Source organism: Epinephelus fuscoguttatus, linkage group LG2 (assembly GCF_011397635.1).
Source record: "Epinephelus fuscoguttatus linkage group LG2, E.fuscoguttatus.final_Chr_v1".
In the NCBI taxonomy this organism is placed as follows: Eukaryota; Metazoa; Chordata; class Actinopteri; order Perciformes; family Serranidae; genus Epinephelus; species Epinephelus fuscoguttatus.
Window position 1 is genome coordinate 49,800,594 of NC_064753.1, and position 15,757 is coordinate 49,816,350.

The 15,757-nt window shown below is 39.3% G+C and overlaps 3 protein-coding genes across 5 annotated transcripts in view; 1 reads left to right on the forward strand and 2 right to left on the reverse strand.

Annotated features, from left to right (window-relative positions):
- LOC125880938 (dynein regulatory complex protein 1-like) overlaps positions 1 to 15,757 on the reverse strand; it is a 480,097-nt gene that overhangs the window by 147,092 nt on the left and 317,248 nt on the right. The window lies entirely within an intron of this gene.
- LOC125881210 (interleukin-17C-like) overlaps positions 81 to 15,757 on the reverse strand; it is a 30,225-nt gene continuing 14,548 nt past the window's right edge. Inside the window, exons 4-5 of one of the 2 annotated variants that reach the window (XR_007448212.1) lie at positions 15,115 to 15,188; positions 81 to 440 (exon numbers count right to left, since the gene is read on the reverse strand). Coding sequence is in view for 1 of the 2 variants with exons in the window: in XM_049564280.1 (XP_049420237.1) it covers positions 15,171 to 15,188 (18 nt within the window). In the remaining variant the exon portion in view is untranslated. Of the gene's footprint in view, positions 441 to 14,563; positions 15,189 to 15,757 lie in introns of those variants that run through there. The other variant, XM_049564280.1, reaches the window with a different exon arrangement.
- LOC125881040 (beta-1,3-galactosyltransferase 2) lies at positions 447 to 12,615 on the forward strand. Of its 2 annotated transcripts, XM_049563960.1 has the most exons (3): positions 447 to 4,753; positions 4,857 to 4,960; positions 7,475 to 12,615. In XM_049563960.1, the coding sequence occupies exons 2-3, from the start codon at positions 4,926 to 4,928 to the stop codon at positions 8,793 to 8,795; spliced, it is 1,356 nt and encodes a 451-aa protein (XP_049419917.1). In that variant the 5' UTR covers positions 447 to 4,753; positions 4,857 to 4,925; the 3' UTR covers positions 8,796 to 12,615. The 2 variants fall into 2 exon arrangements, with proteins under 2 accessions (XP_049419917.1, XP_049419908.1); XM_049563951.1 differs by having other exon boundaries at positions 447 to 4,960.

Here is a 15,757-nt window from a genome sequence, read left to right on the forward strand (position 1 = left end):
ATATATATATATATATATATATATATATATATAATCTACAATAAACAATTAAAAAGGAGATAAACAACATAAACCTCCTTTTTAAGATCAGAATCCAGTTTATTGCTGATTAAGTTTTTTCACAAAGAAGGAATGTGCTTTGGGAAATTGGTGCACAACATAATGAGAGTGCATGACATTAAAAAATAAAAGCAAGTGTCAGCAAGTGAATTTTTACAATGGATCTGAAGGAATATAAAAAGCTGTGCAATTTTCAGAAGTGGTAGTTTGTGCAGGAATGTGCAGAGATTCACGATACTGTTACGAACACGAGGGAAACCCAAGTGCAGGACACAGGATGGGGAGGATGAAAGAAGCCTTATTGTCACAAGGAACAGGAATAATTGGAGTCCCGGGTCCGTGGTGTGCAGGTGAAGCTGGTTGGCAGGTGAGTGATGATCCTGAACATGGAAAAAACAACAACTCAGGGGCACAAAAAAGGAGCAGTGAGTGAAGACAGCCCCGCCCACATTTAGAGGCATGGAGAGAGGACCTGCATGAAAACATCAAAACTGAGGACTGGGAGAGGGCATGTACTAAAGCACAGTCACAAACAGTTAACACGCTTCTTAAACTACTGCATTTTAACTGCTTGATGTGAGCGTATATAACCCCAGAAAAGCTCAATAAATACAGTAAACTATACTTGATTTATGTATGAAATGCAGAAAGGAAAAAGATTCACTCTTCCACTGTTTTTGCCAGTGGACTCAAAGTATGTTAACTAATGTTATAAGTGAACCATAAAAACAGACACTGGCATTTAGGTGATGACATAAAAAAATCCTTAAACGGTGTTTTAAACAAGTAAAAACATAATAAATGAACTAATAAAAACATAGTTATTAACACTATATTCTATTCCTGCAGCTGATATATCCCTCTGAATCCTCCACATTGCACCTTTAAGTAAAAGACCTCATGATGCACCTCTGGATTTGAATTTACTGCCATGTCAATGCCAACATTCATAACCTATTTGCATAAAAACCAGCACACATGTTCTGCTCCCACTTACAATATTCCCTTCAACTATAAATCATGTTAGTGGTGTTTCCCTGTGTGGTCACTCAGCAGCTCCTTGTTTCCAGGTTGGTCAATGATTTCCCCAAACCTGCAGCAGAACGTTCAGTTTTTAAGAAACTGTCAGCTGACACGCTGGTGAGAGCGAGTCCACCTGTGGAGTTAAAACTTCAACCAGCTCCTCTGAGAGGTCACACAGGTTTACATACACAACACACCTCCTCCACCAGGAGTTAAACTTTGTCCCTGTGGAGCTGTGGAGGGGGGAGATGTGGAGGGGGAAGTGTTGGTCGTCTGATTAATAACTCTGCTTTGGAAGGGCTGCCTTATGGTCCAGTGTGCCAGGGAGGTGGAGGTTGTTAAACTATAACGGCAACCAGCCGTGTATAATGCCGACATTGACACCTTTTTTGTTGGTTTCTGACGCCACAAGTCACTGCCTAAGTGCCAGATTTCAACAACTTCGGGGTGAGACCGGGCTCCTTTGAGTTAGCTGCTAACTGCTAACAGCTACTTTTTAAATTTAATTAAATAACACACCTGGTGGCGAAGTTATGGAGATGGAGAAGTTAGTTTGAAGAACTCCCCCAGTAAGACAATATCTGTTTCTGTATTTTTAAATGTTGCTTCCACTTTATGGATCGTCAATTAATCATCATGTCATTTTATCAGCACACCTGCTTTAAGGTAAACACATCACAGTCGTTTATTGAGTCCAGAGTTTCAGGCAGAGTGAGTCATACAGGGAAGAGACACTGTCTGCTGATCTGTGATAAATGATATGGTCTCACATGTTCTGCTGCTGCTCATGACACGGCTCTGATGAATGACTGATTCTAGTTAAAGAATGAATGAACAAATTAAACATTTAAACTCTGAGGGGAATTTGCTTTGCACAAATCAGCCTAAACGAGTATCACAAACACATGAACTGTTAACACAAAAAAAAGGGGGGTCATAAAAAAACGTTATAAAACATCATGAAAGCATCATCACTGGGAATCTGATAAAGGACTGAGAGTGAGAGAATCTGTTATTTCTGAGTAACACACTGCCGCTATGGACGCAGTGATGCCATTTGGAGCCAGAATAAGCACCAAGCCCCCTTCAAAGACTTTTCAAAGAAACCTGATGTCCTTCACGGGGATGTTGTCAAGGTTGACACCTTCGCCATCTCAAAGACATCTCTGAAGGAATGTTTTGAGACTCTGATGGCACCTGACGCACCTTGGCAGCTCGGACTGGGGTAATCTGCCTTCATTATCTCTGGTGTCCCTGAACTCACCATGGACCCGGGCAGGGATGGGCAGTTTTTCTATTACTTGTATTTAAAATACATATTTCAATTACATTTGAGTATTTTGTAATTTGTATTTGATAAGGCCGATAAAAAGCAAATGTAATTTGTAACAAAATACTTTTGAGTGGAGTAATCTTGTATTTGAAATACTCAAAATACTTTCTCCTCAAATAAAAAAAAACAAAAATAATAGGCTACACATTCTTATAATATTGGATGTAACAATATTTTTTTTTACTTTTTTTATTTATTTATTTATTTATTTTTTAAAAATATTTTTATCTATATGTTTTTTAAACTTGGGCCCTTCAGTGACCTCGTGGCCTGCTTTACTGGACTGTGCATAACATAGGAAACTGTATGTTGTTGTGGTTGATGCTTGGGATGAGTCTGCTACAAATGAACTGCCTCACGTGGGATCAATAAAGTTGCCTGAATCTAAATCTGAATCAATAAATAATATTTTAGTGTAGCCTACATGTCCCTGACTTTTTTTCTCTTTTTCATTTGAAAAAGGTTGAACACAGGCTCCAAGTTAGCCTAACCCTAACCCCACTACCATCCCACCGGCCAGCGAAAGAGAGAAATGTATAGGCTACTCACTTGCTGTTACGTTAGCCTACGTGTTCACTTTTGTATTCATCAACCATTTATTTTTTTATTCATTTTTCTGTGCAGAGCTTGATGTTTTTATTTGTATGACTTTTATAGTACACATAGGCCTAATGCTATTCATATGTTATTATCACAGTGTCTGTGAATATTTTATTTGTTGATACAAAAAAAAAAGTATGGGCTGCTAAGTCTGGTTAATAAATATATATATGTACATAATCAAGTTGTTGTCTTTTAATGGCTTTGCTTAGTTACACTTAGTTCTGTGACTGTTCTGCCTTTTTGTGGGGTTCACCAGAGCTTTGTGTGTATCCTACAGCCCAAACCTGAATACTCTGCTTCACCAAATTGTGAGAAAACAAGCGCAAATTTGCTACTATCACGCCATTAATGGATGAATCATTGTTGTTCTTTGTGGCATAGTTACTTGTGGTCTCTAATTGCAGCATGTACATTTTGAGCATTTTTGGTCAAGGACTTTTTGAGTTATTCATGAAAAGCTCTGTGGACCGACCGACCAACCGACAGAGTGACCTACAGAGCTGCGAGTCGCTGCTAAAAAGAAAAAGAAGTATTTTCTGTATTTGAAAATACAAAATACATGTATTTTATTTTGATACATTTATTTGAGGGGTATTTTGTATTTTGTATCAAAATACATTTTGATGTATTTTTGCCCATCTCTGGACCCGGGCACATGCAGCAGGCTGTGAGGCATAATCGCAAAAATGCATCAGTGACAAATGTCTTTGTTTTACTGCAAATTAGAGTCAGTGAGATAAAAACTGTACAGATAACATTTATGTAACAAGAAATATATCATCTGAATTTCTCCAGTACTGAGAGCAGAACCGTTAAGGTCAGAGCTAATCAATACCACAGTCTTTATTAATTCGGCCCCGGGGCCCATTTCATACCAGGTTTCAGGACCCATCCCTACTGACAGGTGTAGTTCGGTAGACAGAAAATAGTTCCTACATGAAACTGCTCACAACAAGGCCTGTGGATTATCTTGAGTAACCGGCTCATGATTTCTGGAAAGAGACATTGATGTTGAGATTTTAAAATGTACTTTTTGGCGCTTTGAGCTCCACAAGCTGAGTGTCATCTAGTTCCATTATAGTGGAGAGAAGGCAGACGTCTCTACGGCCGATATCTCCAACACTCTGCAACTCACACCAAAAGTATCCAGACTGATAAATAGCACCACAGGTCAGAGGGAGAATATGTATTTGTGATTTCGGGTGGACTGTCCCTTTAATATGTGGATAAACAGGACTGAATTTTCTCAGCTTGTTACCTAATTTATTCTATTTTTTTTATGTGGTTTACTTCCTGATCTTTGCTAACAACCTGCTGATCATACACAGTACTGTCCCTTTAAGTAAAGGATGTAAAAACTTCCTCACCACCTATTATGAAATAATAGAAACAACTTTACCACCAAGTTTTGTTAATAAATAAAAGTAATGCTGCCAAAGTCTGTAGTACATTTATCACACACACACACACACACACACACACACACACACACACACACACACACACACACACACACACAGCTGTTCCCAGAGCCTCTGGAGGATTATCCAGCTTTACACTGGCTTTGAGGGGAAACCGAGGGGTGGAGCAAACAAAGGTGTGTCTCCCCCGCAGGTAAAAACACAGTGCCATGGTTACCTGAGCAGCCAGCAGCTTGCTCGACAACTGGAGCAGCACAAGAGGAGCTCAGTCAGTTACAGATATGGCTGGATGTGGCTGGATTAACGTCTGGGAGTATGTTAAAGCTGTTTGCTATTCCAGTTTGTGGTAACAGATAACAGGTAGTCACACTTCAACTGCAACTGAACGCCTCAAAGTCCTGTCATGAATTTTTCAGTGTGACGTTTTCTTCTGCTGCACATCTTAAAGGACGACAACCCACATCTCGGGACGGGACGGCGTCAACATGCTGGAGAGTGTCTTTGCTCAGGGGGGACAAAGGTATGTCAGCGTGTTCAGTTTTAATTTTTTCTGTTTGTGTTTGAAGAGGAAGTAGGGCTGTTAATCATGAGGGAAAGAACTAAAAAATGTGTAAAAGCAACAACATTTCATCTGTTACTCTTAAATCAGGTCCTGTGTTTCAGCCTGAGAAACATTTTATAGCTTTTATTCAAATACTTAAATACTGTAAATTTGACTGTAGAAACACTAAAAACAGATATTAGTTATCTTTATAAATACTGCAGGGGTGGAAGAAGTCGCCACATATTTTGATTGAGTGAAAGTAACAGTACTGCAATGTTGGAGGAAGTACCTGGAACTTTTGCTTCTGTAAAATAGAAATACTGTAGCACTGAAAGAAGTACTCTGACCTTTTAATTAAGTAAAAGCAGAAGTACTGCAGTGTTGGAAGAAGTACTTTACAACTCAAATTCCAAAAAGTTGTAATGCTGTGCAAACGTAAATAAAAACATAATGCAATGATTTGTAAAAACCTTTTGGACCTTTATTTAACCGAGTACGTTACAAAGACAAGATATGTAATGTTCAAACTGATAAACCTTATTGTTTTTTTTTTTTATAAATATACACTTAATCTGAATTTGGAGCCTGCATGTCCCTAAAAAGTTGGAACAGCAGAAAGACTGTGCAAGTTGTTGAATGCTCAAAAACACCTGGAACAGGTAAACTGGTAACAGGTGATAGTGTCAAGCAAAGACGGTCACTATGTGAGGTGGAGACGGACGCACACAAGGTGGAAAAGTGTGCTGTGGTCATATCAGTCCATCGTGGACGTCGTGTCCTTCGGGACCATCCAGATTGTTACCAGCTCAAAGTTCAAAGTATCTGTGACAGTATGGAGGTGTGTTAGTGCCCGTGGCATCATGGTCCCACACCTGTCTCCCACTGAACATGTGTGAACATTATCATAAAGCACAAAATATGATAACAGAGACCGCGGACTGTTGAGACACTGAAGTCAGATATCATGCAAGGGAAACCTCAACAGTTAGCGTCCTCAGCTCACAAACACTGACTGAGGGTTGTTTAAAGAAAAGGTGATGTCACAGAGTGGGGAAACAGGCATCTGGAACAACTTTATTGGAACCTGTTGCAGGCGTCAAATTCAGAATGAGCGTATACTTACAAACTAGATTTACTGCCTCAGATGGGAACCTGTCAGGCTGCACTTACAGTTGTCTTACTTGTCTGTGTAAACACAGATACCTTATATACATCGTTTCCTCAGCAGCACAGAAGATCTATACAGTCAGCACAGTTTCAGGATTAGAGTCACCAATTCAGTATCTGACCAAATGTCTCCCCTTCTGTTCCTGAGATATGACGTTAAAACATGATGATGTCACAGTCAAGCTGACCTTTGACCTTTATTATTTCACCTGTTAGACATTTACGTCAAGTTTTGTCAGAATTAGTGTATGAATTTTTCAGTTGTGGCCAAAAACATGTTTTATAAGGTCACACTGACCTTAACCTTTGACTACCAAAATCTAATCAATTCATTCTATAGTCCGAGAAGACGCTTGCGCCAAATTTGAAGAAGTTTTCTCAACCTTTGACTACCAAATTCTAATTAGTTAATTCTTTAGTCCAAGGAGAAATTTTTGCCATATTTGAAGAAATCCCATCCAGGTATTCTTGGGACATTGCATTCACGAGAATGAAAGACCAGGTCACGCTGACCTTTGACCACCAACATCCAATCAATTCATTCTTTAGTCCAAGGGGACATTTGTGCCAAACTTGACGACATTCCCTCAAGGTGTTCTTGAGACATCACGTTCACAAGAATGAGATGGACCAGTTCACACTGACCTTGACCTTTGACCACCAAAATCTAATCAACGTTGTGAACATTTGTGCCAAATGTGAAAACATTTCCTAAAGGTGTTCTTGAGATATCACTAGAATGAGACGTACAGACCTATGGACTGAGTTTATCAGTTGGAACATTAAATATCCCGTCTTTCTCCTGTATTCAACCAAATATAGGTCAAAAAATAATTTATGAATCATTGCATTCTGTTTTTATTTATGTTTTACTCAGCGTCCCAACTTTTTAGAATCAGAGTTCTTACTTAAATAACAGTAAAAATACTACAGTGTAGAAATACAAAAGTATTTAGAAAGTAAAATCACTCATTATGCAGAATAACCCATTTCAAAATAATATTTTTTTGTATTATAATTATTGATGCATTAATGTGTGAATGTGGAGCTGATTTCAGTTACTTTATATACTGCTGGGTAGTTTAATCAATAAAATACATCATCCATAATTTGTTTATTTATATTTTGTATTAATTTACTGAATCTTTAATGGAACTAAAGCTGTCAATTAAATGCACAGTAAAAAGTTTTTCCCTCTCAGATGTGGCGGATTAGAAGTTTTAAAGTAGCACACAATGGAAATACTCAAGTAAAGTACAAGTACTTGAGTAAATGTACTACATGTCAGTAGTGTCTGTCTCACTGTCTCGTCTCTGCTCTCAGTCAGGGGATGGTGGATGGATGGAAACTGGCGGACAGCAGGAGGATGTGTAGTCGGTCGTGGCGTCACATTTTCATCTTCATCCTGGTGCTGGCTGCAGTTTTGTTTCTCTACACAAACAGAGAGGAGATGGAGCCGGACTGGAACCCCAGCCACTGGTGGAATCCATTCAAAAGTCAGCAACAACACGTCCTCTCTGCCAACACGACTGGTTCCAGCGACATAACAGGTGGATCTGGACCAACTGAGACCAGCTCGAGTGCATTCCCTCAAACTGGGAATATGTCATTGTCTCAGGTGACAGATGTGATGACAACGACTCCACAGCTGAGCACAACGACCACGACTCCACAGCCGAGCACAACGACCACGACTCCACAGCCCAACACATCGACCATGACTCCACAGCCTACAAAAGCTTCTGTGGTGACTCAGCTGATGACACCAAATGAGACCAAGCCACCAACACCGGTTCCTTATGTATCTCCGGGCCCGTACGTCGTGGAATACCCGTATGAGTACCACTTCATTATAAACGAGCCCAAGAAATGCGAGCAGCAGAAGCCTTTCCTGGTTCTGATGGTTCCTCTGGCGCCCAGCAACAGGGCTCATCGCGACATCATCCGCAGCACCTGGGGAAGTGAAAGTCTGGTACTGGGCAAAATGGTGCAGCTGTTCTTCATGCTGGGGCTGCACAGCGGTGAGGGAACGCCGCAGCTCCACGAGCAGCTGCTGCAGGAGAGCAGAGAGCATCAGGACCTGCTCCAGAGCAACTTCCTGGACTGCTACAAGAACCTGACCATCAAGACCATGGTGATGATGGAGTGGCTGGACTCGTACTGCTCCAGCGCCTCTTACGCCATGAAGATTGATTCAGACATGTTTCTGAACGTGCACAATCTCGTCAACATGTTGTTGAACGCTCCAAAGTCAAACTACATGACGGGACTCGTGGCGAGAGGAGCTATGGTCCTGAGAGATCCGAAGTCTAAGTGGTTCCTCCCTGTGGAGCTTTACCCTCAGCCACAGTACCCTCGTTACGCTTTGGGTCTGGGCTACGTTTTGTCTCTTGACCTCCCTAAAAAGCTTGTGGAGGCGTCCAGACACATTAAAGCTTTCTACATTGAAGACGTGTATCTGGGGTTGTGTATGCAGCACCTGGGCATCCCTCCCACTGACCCTCCAAACTGGGGGTATTTTCAGGTGTTTCCTGTGATGTACAGTCGCTGTGCTTACTCCAGACTGATAGCCACAACTGTAAATGGAAACAGGGACCGCGTGGCTGACTGGAAGGACTTTAAAAAGCCGGGTCCATACTGCTGATCTATAAATAATAGGGCAGCTAAAGAAGGACTTAGGAGCTGTACACATGCCGTGTCTTTAACCGCCTGGAGAACACAAGGTCAGGCAATGGGTACTCTTTTCTGTACCAACTTTCAAGAGCACAATGGCAGGTTGCGTCTGAGGTTACTAAGCAACCTCAGCAAGCACCATATCGTAGCCTATTGATCTGAAATCCTGAGTGCAGAGCTGTTGTCTGTGGGACAGATGTGACGCTCTGACAGCTCTGCACCAGCATGATCACCTTCTCCACCATATTTATCACAGACTCATATTTACTCAAGAAGGAAAGATATCTGTCAGCTGTGATTGGTCGGTGCTCGTCATGTGGTGCAAGAACTCTAAAAGTTGTGCCCAGTTTGTGCAGCCGTCACACCCTGAAAAACAGGCACTCGGGAAGCCGTGTGTGCCACGTGGCATTGCACTGGCGTTTGAGAGTGCCTTCCGCACATCTACATTAAAAACAATGAATCTGAGGGCACAAAAAGCATCTGTACGACCCATTAAAAGGACAGACCAGCCCAAAATCAAAATTCTTGTCACCTGTGGTGCTATTTATTGGTGAGTGTTGGAGATATGGGCTGTAGAGGTGTCTGCCCTCTCTTGTGTATAATGAGACTAGATGGCACAAAACACATATCTACAACAAAACAAAGCTGTAGACTGAAACACTTGAGAACAAAAAACAAGACAGATCAGCATGACAGAGGCTGCTGCAGCACATCTGGTGCACATGCTGAAGTTCGATTTAATGTGCAGATTGTAATGGTAACGAGTAATGAGTGTATAAATGACAAACTCAAAACTATTTTATTCAAGTTGCCTTTGACTTTTTATGAATTCAGTGAATTATACACAAAATGACAGCTATTTGTGTAGTTGGCCTCCACAATTTCATCAAAAAAAACAAAACAACTAAAAACATCACAACACTTTTTTTTTTGTTTTTTGAAAACAACAATCCCCCCAAAAAGCCCCCAAATTCTGGAGGGGCTGATTAGCTTAGGTCAGCAGTGCTAGGTGAGCGAGCAGTAGATGCACGCCTCCTTCTGTGTTGCGGTTGACAAGTGTGGTTTAGTAGAAAAGAAAATAGTTCCTACGTGAAACTGCTCGACATGAAATTTGTGGAGAAGTTGAGGTAAAATTGTAAGGTTGCTCAGAATCCATGGGGATTGGTTGAATTTCCATTAAGTGTCGCAGTCACGACAACACAACATCTTAACGTCTGGCCCTGTCACAAGCACGAGCCTCTCATCCATGAGTAGATACTTCTGTGCAGTGATACTGTTGGTGGGTGTAGTTCAGTAGAAAGAAAATAGTTCCTCCGTGAAACTGCTCACAAGCTGAGTGTCATCTAGTACTGAAGAAAAGGGAGACATCTCTATGGCCGATATCTCCAACACTCAGCAACTCACACCAAATCTATCCAGAGTGATGAATAGCACCAGAGGTAAGAGGAGAAATATGTGTTTCTGATTTGGGGTGGACTGTCCTTTTAATATACTGATCAACAAGACTGAATTTTCTCAGGTTGTTTCCAAATTTATTCTATTTTTCATGTGGTTTATGTCCTAATTTTTGTTAACAACGCGCTGATCATACACAGTAACTGTTACATTGGTGTTTATACATATAAAACATTCCCTCTCATGAATTTGTGAATCCTTGGGTGGCGAAGGACTGGCCTTACTCTGCCTCTGACTGACTTATTACATTCTTATCCTAACCACTCCGACAAATGAAGGCAATCATCAGTCGGAGGGCAGGTTATTCCTTCACTATCCTAGGATTCACAAATTTGTTCTGCTCTCAGGTTTCAAAGTGTTAAACACTTAACGACAGGGTTTTCTGTTACACTGAGGTCACCTCGCTGCACTGTAGGTCAAAACTGATTCTAGTCATCAAGTGCAATTTATTACAACCGAGTGCAGCTAAGAATCTGAGTGTGAAATACAGTGGCTGAGATTTTTAAATCCAGTATTTTAAAAAAAATACTGAAAATATGGAGCTGTAGGGGTAAAACATGCACAGACTGTATGTTTAACTGTAATTCTCCTTTTTTCAACATTTCCTCCAGTCTCGTGATTTGCGAGTGAAAATGTGGCACTTTTAGTTTCTCAACCATAAATTCGAAGAAGAAAATGAAAGTTGGCATTTTGGGCACAACTACAGATTCAATCAGAGCAAACCATGAAAGGCTGAGAAACTCTCAGTCCGTCCTCATCTGCTGAGCTGGTGAACTTACATTTAACTACATGAAGGAAACAGACAGCTGTTAGCTGAGGGCAGGTCTTCAAGAGAAACGCTTTGGATGATTAATTATTAGTACAGCTGTTTATATAATGAGATACAAAGAAGTGGTGAAGTAATCACAGTTAATAATAACTGGGCGGACGCAGCACTTTGCTATAATAAAGAAATTAAAACCTCAGGTGTGTCAGGCGTGTAGCTGTCACCACAAATATGTTACAGCCTTTAACAAACACTGTAACAAGAGCCACAGCGACACTGTGCCAATTATCCCAGCAGCTCTGTTTAACCTTACAGCTGCTCTTCAGCTGTAGCGACAGAAAACATCCCTCTTTCTCCCACATGAGACGTGTTGAGACCCGTCACAACATTCAGGGGCGACTCTGCACCGGAAAAAACATTTTGTCCTGGATTTATCTGAAAAGTGCTTTATTTCAGTTTAGTATTCAAACATTCCAATGCTTTCCACTTTAAGGAAGCCTGGGTGATAATTTGGGCTGCAGCTGCTACAGAGTTTAATTTCACCTCCTTCTGAGGATGCATGAAGAAGACTGACGAGGTCAAACCTCCAACAACACCTGAACTTTAAAGAACAACTTTGTTGTTTGTGTGTCTCGTGGCCGTGCTGATACATGCTGTACTGTCACATTTCATTGACCCAGTCACCAGAAAAAAAACTGGTATTGTTTCTGCAAACCACAGATATATTTGTAGATTATTACTTTATGTTTCAACAACGCTGTGGTTTACGTGTGGTCAAGTTTAGGCAAGAAAAGCACTCGGTTATGGTTAGGAACAGATTACGTTTTGGGGCACAATGCCCGCTGGAAACACAGACATGTCTTGGTAAAAAACATGCCACTATCACTGCTGGAGACACAGCAGCACGTCGCTACAAAACAACCAGTATTGCTGTTTGTTGGTCTCGACCAGTGGCGGGCACAACCCGCTTAAAATGCAGCAATGTTTCCATAAAAAATAGCTACTTTTTGTGCAACCACCCCACCTGGAAAAACAGCAATGAATCACTAAAAAACCACCTCTTTTTGCTGTTTGTTGGTCTTGAATCATGGTCGGCAGACATCTGCAGCTTTAAGCACGATCCCCTCTTGAAATGCAACAATGTCTCCATAAAGAACAACCAATTTTCATGCAACTATCCCCACTCTCAAAACAGCAATCAGTCACTAAACATAGTCAATTTTGTTGTTTGTTGTTCTCAAAAAGTGATCTGGAACTTAAGGTATGATACCTGCTGGAAAAGTAGCAGCGTCTCAATGAAAATCACCCTCTTCTCATGGCACTACTGAGGAGGATGGACAAAAAAAGCTGAAAAAGCTGCTGAAAATGCAGCAATGACTCGCTGAGAAACAACTGGTTTTGCTGTTTGTTGGTGTTGAACAGTGACCTGCAGCTTGGCAGGCGTCTCTCGCCGTTCACCATCTCCTCCACCTCCTGATGACAGAGTCAGCTCACACACTACAGGGTGCCGTTTGTAAAGTGTCTCACGCTGAAAATCACATCAACATTTTGCCACATTTAGCTTCAAACAATGTTTAAAAAAGTGTTGTGAATTTTTTAACGTCACCTTTTACCACATTTACAGCAATATTTGTTAACTTAGAAATATATTAAATAGTTAAATCTAAATATTAAATGTGGCACCTAAATGTTAAATGCTAAATCTAAATCTACATGTTAAATCTAAATATTAAATATAAATCTAAATGCTAAATGTTAAATCTAAATCTAAATGTTAAATCTAAATGTTAAATGTTAAATCTAAATGCTAAATCTAAATCTAAATGTTAAATGTTAAATCTAAATCTAAATCTAAATGTTAAATCTAAATGTTAAATGTTAAATCTAAATGTTAAATGTTAAATCTAAATGCTAAATCTAAATCTAAATGTTAAATGTTAAATCTAAATCTAAATGTTAAATCTAAATGCTAAATCTAAATGTTAAATGTTAAATGCTAAATCTAAATGTTAAATGTTAAATCTAAATGCTAAATCTAAATCTAAATGTTAAATGTTAAATGTTAAATCTAAATCTAAATGTTAAATCTAAATGCTAAATCTAAATCTAAATGTTAAATGTTAAATCTAAATGCTAAATATAAATCTAAATGTTAAATGTTAAATCTAAATGTTCTGGGTGAAACTAAATATTTAGCTAATATGCAAATTCACACTGCCGGTCACCGGAAGTACCAAAATAAAAGCTCGAGATGGTCAGACTGTGTTTATAGAATCAAATAACGAATTAAAACCAACTTATCGGGGAAAATGGACACTTGAACATACATTAGCGTGATAATAACTACCTAAAATAACAAGAAACGTGTTTGGAGAAATTTTATTTGATGTGTACTTTGAGTTGTTAGTGTCCCTTCGGAGGGAATCACCTTGTTGTTTACAAATACTTCGGGTAGAAAACCAGCAGACTTTAGCTACATATATATATATATGCATATCTCACATTTTTCACGTCACTGTATCACCGTTTAGACTAATCTGGTGTTTGTGAAGTCTATAAACACTATGACTGAACAAACATTACTATCACGGTCTGAAATTAATAACATGGTTATCGTAGATTAGCGGGGCTAACCGTTAGCTGTTAGCCCCGTTAGCTGTGTCTGTAATGACTCATTAACTCTAAATGGTCCGTGAAGAAAATATTTTTTTTCCAGTGGATGTCTTAGTTACAACATGATTGAGCTAACTGGAGTAGTTTCATGTCGTATCCGACAACGGGAGGCTTTTAACAGATGACGTCCTGATGTTAGCTTTGCTGCTGCTGCAGCCACTGGTGCTTTCTAGACATTGTGATTTCCCAAAACTGAATAAATACCACACATAGCAACACAAAACTGCTTTGATAGCTCAATCATGTTGTAACTAAGATATCTGCTGGAAAAAATATTTTTTTCACAGACCGTTTAAGAGTTAACGAGTCATTACAGACTCTGCTAACAGTGCTAAGAGCTAACAGTTGTTAGCTTGGCTTAGGTTGTTAATCCCTCCGAAGGGACAATAACAACTCAAAGTACACATCAAATAAAATTTCTCCAAACATGTTTCTTGTTATTTTAGGTAGTTATTATCACACTTATGTATGTTCAAGTGTCCATTTTCCCCGATAAGTTGGTTTTAATTCGTTATTTGATTCTATAAACACAGTCTGACCATCTCAAGCTTTTATTTTGGTACTTCCAGTGACCAGCAGTGTGAATTTGCATATTAGCTAAATATTTAGTTTCACCCAGAACATTTAGATTTAACATTTAACATTTAGATTTAGATTTAGCATTTATATTTATATTTATATTTAATATTTAGATTTAGCATTTAACATTTAGGTGCCACATTTAATATTTAGATTTAACTATTTAATATATTTCTAAGTTAACAAATATTGCTGTAAATGTGGTAAAAGGTGACGTTAAAAAATTCACAACACTTTTTTAAACATTGTTTGAAGCTAAATGTGGCAAAATGTTGATGTTATTTTCAGCGTGAGACACTTTACAAACGGCACCCCATATACACACTACGTCACTTTAGAAACATTTATATGATTCATATGAATCGTGCAAACATAATGTGGTTTGCAGAATTGTACAATGCCAACATTTTCTTCATGCGGCTGGGCTGTTATTTATTCTAGTGTCAAACATTTCATGTTACTAGTCTGATTCATTAAAGACTAGTTTTAAGGGAAATCAAATCTTTTGACTGAACGTTTGTGCAGATAGTTTTGGTCACTGATAAACACTCAAAATAAAATGCACATGACTGTTGTCCTGCCAGGAGTTATTTACAATGTCCACTGATAATTAATTTATTACTTTTGTTTATTTGTAATGTGAAACTTTATGATGAGGTTACAAAACACATATTTAAATACTGACTGACAGTGATGGGCAGTGCTGTAAGGAATCATCCAGTGACCCTTAGTCACTCTGACGTTTGCTGGTAAAATCTGTCTGGTGGGAGTTTACTGGACAAACTGGTTCGGGAGGTGGAGAGTGAAAAAAACATACCTGAGGGGGGAAGTTGAGGAATCAGGGCAGAATGGACAGACATGTTGAAGCTTGTGTCAACAGTTTGACGAAGTCTGAAAGAAAAACAGAAATGTGATTGTTAACATCAGATTGTTTCTGTTGACTGTTGACCAGCTTCATGTTTCTATGAGAGCTGGTTCTGTTCTGCTTGATCCAACGCATGAGTCTGAAATCACGCTGGTCTCAAGCTGATTTAGTGACACATACAATGAATAAACGTGGTCATGGACGGATGTTAACATAAACTGACAGTGACTTTATCCTTTCTAAGTGGTTGAATTGATGGATTAGATCATCACGGCTCATGCACGAGTTAAATGTGTCTTTCACCCTTTCACCCTGTGACCTGTATATTTTTTTGTATTCGTCATGTAGACGTGCTCTTGTTCCGTCCGTCATGGCAGAAAAATGTGCTGTGAAAAACTTCCACAGATTGTCAGAAATGAACTGATTTTATCCTCAGATGCTAACTGTGTGATTTTCTATGAATTTGCTGTCATCATTTCAAATGAAGTTTGTGTTTATGATACTTTTATGACTCGTCTTCACACCTCACTTCAGTCTTTAGACATAAAAGGATGGATAAAAACATTTAAAGCACTTTATGACACTGAAGGCACTA